Source organism: Egretta garzetta, unplaced genomic scaffold (assembly GCF_000687185.1).
Source record: "Egretta garzetta isolate BGI_Z169 unplaced genomic scaffold, ASM68718v1 scaffold34, whole genome shotgun sequence".
Classification (NCBI taxonomy): domain Eukaryota; kingdom Metazoa; phylum Chordata; class Aves; order Pelecaniformes; family Ardeidae; genus Egretta; species Egretta garzetta.
The window spans coordinates 1,862,013-1,871,018 of NW_009259586.1; the positions used below are offsets into that span (position 1 = coordinate 1,862,013).

Below are 9,006 nucleotides of genomic sequence, written 5' to 3' on the forward strand. Positions count from 1 at the left end.
TGTCAGTTCTAAAACAGAGTTTATTTTGTCATCAGATTCAGAACTATAGCATTATACTCACTAAATACAGATTTCTAAACTATTGAGCTCCATGACTGAGGTTCAGAATAAATTTAAAATAAGTACATGGACAGTTATTTCCCAAAAAGACAGTTAGGATCTGCTCTACTAAGTGTTATATTTAACAACTATTTTGATACAATTAATCCCACAAATTTTGTGCCTCTTCATCCAGAGAACGTTAACACAGATTCTATTGCTCGGACTAGCTACCCACATCCACTGTCATCATTTAATCTTCTTCACCCTACCAAGCCTCTGCTCCTACAGCTACACTGGCAAAACTACGTTGGCAGAGCCCCCTAGCGTAGACAAGAGTAGATGCTACTGTGAAGATTCTGGGGGTTTGCTTGCTTTAGAAAGAAAAAAAAAAAGAAAAGAAAAAGCAAATGACCAACTGAGCTGACTGAAGTCCTCTCCCACTAGAATGTACTGGAATATGTACTGTGATATATACTGGGAAAAGAGATACACGTGTACTAGCACAGTTTATGGTCTTTATAACTTATTTTCATATGCATCACAAATAAAACCAACCTCCACTAATGCATTACGAGAGGAAAGAAGAGATACCAAAGTTCATTGTTTCAAATTTATAAACAACCCTAGCATCAGTATTACTGAAGTGATGCAAAAAATGTCAGAACAACTGCACCTCTGTCACAAATTCCTCTGTGTCTAAACATCAACCATGTAAAACAACAGGACTTAGAAAGTTCCAGTATCCTATACCTGTTTCATTTGATGAATTATTTGACAACAAACCTAAGAAAGCGGAAGTATTGTTTTCTAAATGAGAAAATGAAAAAAGTCACAAAAGGGATATTAAGAAAAAAAATTTAGCATAACTATTTCCTTTTACATAATTTAAGTACTTCTAGGAAGTACTAGACAGGCCAGTAATATTAGATACCAATTCTCTAGTTACCACGCAACACACTGTGAAAATCAGCAGCAACACAGAGTAACTGTATCTTTCTGAAACCCTGTAGCACAAACCAGTCCCTGGCGGAAGAAAATACAGCATTTCCAATAATAAACATGCTATTGGATCCGATTCAAGCAAGTTTAACATCCCACATACAGCTGGCAACTTCCAGTCCTCCCAACGCTGTCATTTGTAACATGTCAGACTAAAAAATGGCAGGAGAAACGGGAGCTAGCTTTTTACTTTTCTGCCAAGAAGCACAAAAGAGACTTACTTTGAAACCAGTACAGCAGCTGCATCTCGAGCCTTATCACTGACAACCAAGTAACACTAAAGGTAAAAGAAAACTAACTGTAAAAGAATTCATACATGCAGATTTAGTAACAACTACATAACAACACTACTTAATACTTATGATTACAAACATTATTATTACATATATTATGCAATTATTATGATTGCAAACTGAGCTTAAGATCAGAAAAAAATACATTTCCCATTTAAAAAATCGTATCTCAGACAACAAAGTCTCCCTTCTAGTGTCTTTCAAAGCAAGTTTACCTTTACTGACACCTTAACTTACAGTCATATTTGTGCTATTACATGCCTATGAGTGATAAGCCACTTAAGTGCTGCAAGTGTCAGAAGCATAAGCTATTCAGGTATTTGTGGGGAGGCAGTTGTTGTTTATTTTTATCTTAAAAAAATGACAAGTGAGCTACTTTGGTTTACGCCTAGTGAAACTTCATTATATTTGTTGAAAATTCTTCATGCAGTCACGGCTTCTAATGCTACTAATCCCTATAGAACACTAATTTCCTATATAAATCATCGAACTTTGCTTTCAGAAAAAGCTAGCTAGTATTTTCGAACACTAAAAGCTGTTAACATAATCAAAGGCATGCATTCATATTGGACAGTCATAAAATAAAATAGTTTATTACTTCAGGGAGAACAAGTAACAGTCTCATCTAACACTAAAGCAGCAAAAAAAATATTGAAGATTCCAAAACTATGGAGAAATTCTTTACACAGGGCTTCTTTATACGGGCTTCAATAATACTTAAAAGACAATAATTTATTACATATTGAAAGATTAATCCTAAGTAAAATATCACAGGTTTTAAAGTATTACAAGATGTATTATACTTACTTTTGCTATTTTAAGTATGCGATCCATTGTTGGCATACGAGCATGCCCTTCCTCCAAAGTATTTCCATCAAAACGGGCCAGATCGAAAGGAATCAAACATATCATGGAGAGCCATAATAAAAGCATGTAACGAGTTTCCCAAGTCTGGAAAAGAATGGTAAAACAAAATATGCGCTCCATTTTCTGGAACATATTCCAACAAAGTATCTGGAGCACAAGCCATCCACTAGCTCCAAGGAAGTTTCAAAGTAAGATAATGAAGAAAAAACTTCAAACCTAAACTCTCAGAAACACCGAAGGGGACAGAACTACAAGAGATTCCAAACTGGAAAACTGTAACAAAATTAATGGACCCTCCCCTCTGAATCTGAAATCTAGACAAATTTATTTTCTTCCCAAAGGAAAACTGCATGTTGCCGTTTTCCTGTTTTCTCCTTCCCTCAGCCCATTTGTGCCTCCAGTCACAAATATGAGAGAAATACATTCTTCTTTCTGATTTCGTATGTATTGCTTTCATGGCTTTACTGAAATAACTTCTGATGTGCTTTGAGAGACAGACAGACAAGTAGGAAATTTTACAAGCTTTAAAGCTGTACAACTACCTCAACAACAGCAGCAAAGTGGTCAGAGGCAGTAATGTTTATTAAAAAAATATTTTAGTTTAGAGCAGCAATACAATTATTGTCTTTGCATCCCTGATTTTTGTTGCTTATAATAGATTATGATCTCTCTTAAAATTAATCTGTTTTAATAAGCCTCCTGGAATTCTTATTCTCCCTTAGTCAAAAATATAAGAATATGAACCGCAGTATCTTGGAGTTGGACTCGATGATCCTTGTGGGTCCCCTCCAACTCAAGACATTCTATAATGCTATGACCTCAATCCATGCTTAAAAATTCTTTGCTTAAATACTTTTTTGAATCAGAATTCTTGACCAGAACATTCCCAGCCAAATAAAATTTTAAATCAGGACACATAATAAAGTGGTGCAGCATTGTTTTTCAAATTGCAAACAGGTAGAAAAAAATCTGAAATTCTGCGTTATTTTTCCATACCCAGGAATATATTATCCAAAGGCAAAAATCCAAGCAATTCATGCCTTATGCCATAACTGTGCAATTGTTTCCAATCTTCACCTCTCTCCTTTCAAAGAAAAGAAAAAAAAATCCTTCACACATCTGAGGACAGATATTGGGGGGCTGGAGAATAATAAAACATTTAATGAAATTAAACAAGGAAAATTAACTATCTTCATTTCCTCATCAAAATAGAAGTTCTCATACCAATTTTGACAAACCCAAAGGTTTAAAAACCAGACTGTTTATATTAAGAAATAGGAATAAATACATAAAACCTAAAATACTCCATTTCCTGTGATTTTACTTTTATGACCTCAAGCTCACAAAATCACAGAATGGCAAGGGTTGGAAGGGACCTCAGGAGATCATCTAGTCCAACACTCCTGCTAAAGCAGGTTCACCTAGAGCATGTTGCACAGGACATCGTCCAGGTGGGCTTTGAATATCTCCAGAGAAGGAGACTCCACAACCCCCCTGGGCAGCCTGTTCCCGTGCTCTGTCACCCTCAAAGTAAAGAAGTTCTTCCTAATATTCAACTGAAACCTCTTATGTTTCAGTTTGTGCCCATTGCCCCTTGTCCTGTCGCTGGGCACCACTGAGAAGAGCCTGGCTCCGTCCTCGTGACATCCACCCTTGAGATATTTGTACATGTCAGTCTTCTCTTCTTCAGGCTGAACAAGCCCAATTCTCTCAGCCTTTCCTCATAGGGGAGATGCTCAGCTGACTGTTAATGATATGCATAGCAGGAATAGGATTTTTCAGTTAATCCTTTTAGAAGTTCAACATCTTTTTTAATTTGTTCCCTTATAAGACTGATTAAACATTTTCCTTGCACCTCAGCCACCATTGCTTCTACACCCTTAGAAAATACCCCATGAAAGAAAAACACAAGACCTCTCCTTCCATATGACATTTCTCTTCTGACAAGATGACTTCCATTATAAATCCAGATGTTTGGTTAACATCTGACAGGGTGTATCTATACTTTATACACTTTCTTCCAGATTTTTTTCTTACACTGTTCACCAGCTTTTTCTGCATGAGACATAAAAATTAAAGGAAAAGTACAGCAAGTTCTCACCTCAGAGTCTTTGGGATTCTGTTCTACAAGCATATCCAAAACAGGCTGTAGATCCCCCACTTCATGAGGAAACAGTGGGAGGAAAAGTTTGTACCCTCTCACCTGTAACAGAAAGTTTCAAAATTTAGTAAGCCACCTGGCATCATCAAGTACTGAGGAAAAAGAAAAGGTCCTTTGAGGATCTTCTTGTATATGATCCTCATGTAGTAAGAACAGTAAGGATATGAATTAAGGTCTTAAATACCTTGAGATTTTTGCATTTTTACAAACTTATTAAGAATTAATGGAATGATAATTCTTAAACTTTAAAACAAGGGACCTCTGGAGATTGCCTAGTCCAACTCTCCTACCAAACCACGGTCATCTACAGCAAGCTGCCCAGGACCACATCCAGGAGGGTATTTGGTATCCCCAGGGATGGATACTCCACAACATCTCTCAGCAATCTATCTCAGTGTTCAACTCACACAGTCAAAAAATGTTTTCTTATGCTCAGATGGAAGTTCCATGATCCATCTCTTTCTTCATGATACCTGACTCTTCTTTTTAACATTATGACCCTTGTTTTATCACTCAGTATCTCAATGTCCGCAATTTTTTTTGCATTCAGAAACTTCTACATTTAACTTCCAGAATGTTAAATTTGGGGGGTTTTACCTTTGTAATGATGTAAAGAAATTTAAAAGCCAGGTGAACTAGCGGGGGAGGAGATCCAGTGTCCCGTACTATATCCAGCAATGAATTCATCATCCACTCTAATGAAATGAGAGAAAAAGAAAAGTGAGACTACATGCATTTAGCGTACAGTTTCTCATACTTCTAAGAATAAAGAGCTGTAATCATATAATAGAAGTAACATCAACCACAGCAATCTTATAACGCAAATATGGACCTTCTAGTTTAACACATTTTCAAGTATATACACAAAACAGTATTTAAAGATGACATTGCTACCTAAGTGGCGATCCAGCAAGTGAGGTTGCTCCTGGTACTTGTCCATTATACCTGAAAAGGAAAAAGATATCTGTAATAAGCTATTCAAATTAAAGGCTCTTACAGGCATTAATTGTGAGATACACCCCCTCTAGACAGCTTTAGCTTAATATTTCAGTATCCTTGAGCTAAGTGCTGCCACCACCTGTAAGCAAGGTCAAATAGTAAGAAAACTGCACAGAAGTAACCAAAAATACAGTCTGCCCACTTCCGTAGTGCAATCATTTGCCTACACTGAATCCTAAACTCCCTCCCAGGAGTCTCTCAAATTACTGTGGATAAATTCCACATCCAGATGAAACAAGCAATTGCTCAGTTTGTTGCTGCCCTTCACTACAGAGCAATTTGTGGATCTCCTTTCCTAAGTGCAACTTACCATCACACCATTTCTGATCTAACCCTGCAACCAGAGAACATTAAACCACTCCAGACTGTAAGCTGCTCCAGGTGTACCAGCTTTACACTGCACTTACCCACACAGCAACCAGAACACTGCTTTACACCCTTCTGCGTTGCTTTTCACACCTTCTTCATTAACATATGGAATCCCACTTACTTTTACACACTGTTCTATTTGTTAGCGTGTCAAATTACTGATTGTCTTTAAAAACACACACACACAAAGATACCTCAACATCAAGAAGCATGACACTTTTCCAACCCTGAGGCTAATACAGCCATGGGGAAATTCTCTCTGGACACACTGGGTTTCATTACAAAGCTATCTTCCTTCCCATGCCTGGAACATATTTAAGATACAGTTCCATCACTGAGGATCTGTACTGAAACAGGGTAAAGGCATTGCAAAATTCTTATCTATTTGGTTTGAGCTACCCTACTACAGCAGAAGAAAAACGGACATAGTACTATTTTATAAGTGAAGGTGCTTTTCACAATTCTCGGAGCTAGGTTTTTATTTTGAAATAGAACACATGAAATTATTCAGCAAAGAATAAAGAACGCTTGACACATTTTAACCTAGACAAATAAAAACTGTAGCTATTACTACCTGTGTTCCTCTAATTTTTTCATATTACTAACTTTATCTTGCTGGCAGCCATACGTTATCTTCCTTTTGGGAACTGACTTGAGGAAAGACAAATTGAAATTGAATTGCCACAGTTTTTAGAAACAGAAGTATTTCAATTTAAAGCTAGAATCAATGAAAAGCAGCTACAGAAATGAAATCTGGATTTCAGAAGAGATCATCAAGTGATCCAGTATTGCACTGGAGATTGCCTGGGTCATTTTAGATATATGGTCAGAAAATAGCTTTTTAATTAGAAAACTAAAATATCTTCTTAGCCTCTCCTCTTCCTGCATTTGTTTCTCTCTCAAACAATTTTGCTCTCTATCCCCTTTCTTTGCTTGTCACATCAACACTTAGATTTAAGACATAACCCAACTTCAACAGTGCTGTAGTTGACCAGTGGATGACACTGCACAACCACTTTCAAGACAGCAGTCAGTCCAACAGTATCCTTGCAGTAACTTGTACGATTCCACTGGGATACCATAGTGCTATCTACTATCAAGCAGGAAGCCTGAGCTCCTAATCATCACTAACTTCCTATTGTAATTAATAATACCTTAAGCTGCGTACAAGTAACAGAACTGGTGAATACAAGAAATTCCATCAATACTGAAAGCAACAGCTCTCAAGCAGAAGTGGAATTTAACAGCAAATTCCTTATCTTGCCAAATTGTTTTTCCAGATCATGGTCTGGCAACCTAAAGTAAAACTCCAGATGAAAATGCTGAAGAGAATGAACTGAAAAAAAAAGTTCTTCTAATGGTATTATTTCAAAAAAAGATCATCCAAAATTTTCCTACAAAATTACAGATGCAGATTAAACTATCTTCCAATCTTCTAACAGTTCACAAAAAAACCAAGCATCACATGCATTCATGAACACTTCAGAGATCTGCGTTAAAATCCTCTGTAACTGATCATGACTGCATTACCTGCATACAGATTAAAGGTATTGCCTAAATTTCAACGTTATATTCCACACATTTAGCCTACTACCATACTTGGGACATTTTGCCAAAGAAGGACCTAATGATCCCTTATGACACTAAATATTATAACCAAATATTGAACAAGATACACAGTGCCTATCAGTTTGAAGTATATTAACACTGTATTTACTGTGCAGTGATACGATCTTGTGATACTTATCATGCAGCAATATCCCCGTACCTTCAAAGGACCTGCTCCCAATAAGTGCAAAAGTCAGGTTCAATGGGAAGCAAAGCAATTTCTCTCATGAAAACTTATGTGATAGAGGTGAGATCCATGCAGAAAGTTTGTAAATACTATTTAAATACACAGAGACAGTATATATTATATGAAAGACAGAGAGGCATAGCAAGATGATCGGTTGGAGGAGATGATGGCCTTTCAGACAGTGAGATTTTTCCAGTAATTGCCTTTCCATACCATCAAATTCTGCCATTTCACCTGTGATACCAATCAACAAAAATGAGTGCTCTCGCTACTTCCTTCTGAATATGTTCATCATTAACCTCCTCAGATGGAACAGTCAGTTAAGTCAATCAAGTCTAATTCTACTGAGTAACTTCTGCAGGGTCAGATTTCCAAATTTGGGGTTTACTGGTTTGTTTGCCTATCTAGTTTCTTTTTGTGAAAAACAAAGACGCCAGACCAATATTTTTACTGTAAGATTTTGCAATTCCACCATTTTTGCAAAAGTACTTGCAAAATGCTAGTCCACTTGATTTGTAAATACATGAATCTTTCAATTAACTTTTGCAAATCATCTGGTCAGAACATTGGATCCAATACACAGGTATGCATTGTAACAGGCTAATTACCCAGGACACTGCCACATGTGCACAATTATACCAGTTCTATATTCAGGTGAAGTCTAGAAGCAGAATAGCTTCCATTATATGGCACAAAAGCTCAGCTACTAACTCAGATCCAAGTTGCCTCCACTCAGAAACAATTACATGACCTGTATGGAATCAGCTGCCCTTCATATTTCTCATGAAATATAAAAGTAAAAATATGAAATTAACACTTTAAAGCTCAAAATACATGCATTTTAACAAGTAATTAGGTACAAAAATGGCTTTATTAGACAGATACACAAACTTTAAATTCTCACCTGCATTTGAATAGGAAAATAGAGGCTAAACATGGGCTAGAATTCAGATTTCTTAAATCCAAGACCCGGGGCTTTATGTACAATAGTTAAATACTGAGTGATAATGAAGTATATATCAAGAAAGCAAAAGGAGTAAAAAAATAAATCTAAACTACCTGTTGATAAAGTTCCAGTGTTATTGCTAATCCAAAACTAGTGTTTTAGTCCCTTTCTGGTAATAAATTCCACTAAGCAATACAAGAACATGCTCCCTTTGGATGCTTACCTATGAATTACATGCTCATGCTTACCTATGAATTTTTCCATGGTCATTTCTCGAGCCACCAGGTCCCCAAAGACTCCCTTCAGGTTGCCGATGAGCCCCCTGACTTCCCGACTCTCTGTGAAACTCTCCAGGATGTTCCTCGTGGTGACGACACCTGCCTCCTGCTGCTTGCCTTCCTCTGCCTCCGACCCCGCTCCATCCATCTCGCCCAAAGCCATGCCCGAGGCCGGCCGGCAGCGCTCCCTGCAGCAGCTGGGCAGAGGAAAGACCGGTCAGTCACGCTCGCCCTCCCGCCGGGCGCGGGGCTGGGCT

At 37.4% G+C, this 9,006-nt stretch overlaps 1 protein-coding gene across 3 annotated transcripts in view; it reads right to left on the reverse strand.

The window, feature by feature from the left end:
- The window catches only part of TBCD (tubulin folding cofactor D), a 130,610-nt gene extending 121,698 nt beyond the window's left edge, over positions 1 to 8,912 (reverse strand). For all 3 annotated transcript variants that reach the window (XM_035893406.1, XM_035893405.1, XM_035893407.1), the window contains exons 1-6: positions 8,720 to 8,912; positions 5,257 to 5,307; positions 4,960 to 5,057; positions 4,303 to 4,404; positions 2,142 to 2,285; positions 1,263 to 1,318 (exon numbers count right to left, since the gene is read on the reverse strand). In XM_035893406.1, the coding sequence (XP_035749299.1) occupies positions 1,263 to 1,318; positions 2,142 to 2,285; positions 4,303 to 4,404; positions 4,960 to 5,057; positions 5,257 to 5,307; positions 8,720 to 8,912 (644 nt within the window). The remainder of the gene's footprint in view (positions 1 to 1,262; positions 1,319 to 2,141; positions 2,286 to 4,302; positions 4,405 to 4,959; positions 5,058 to 5,256; positions 5,308 to 8,719) is intronic.
- Between the last annotated feature and the right edge of the window lie 94 nt (positions 8,913 to 9,006).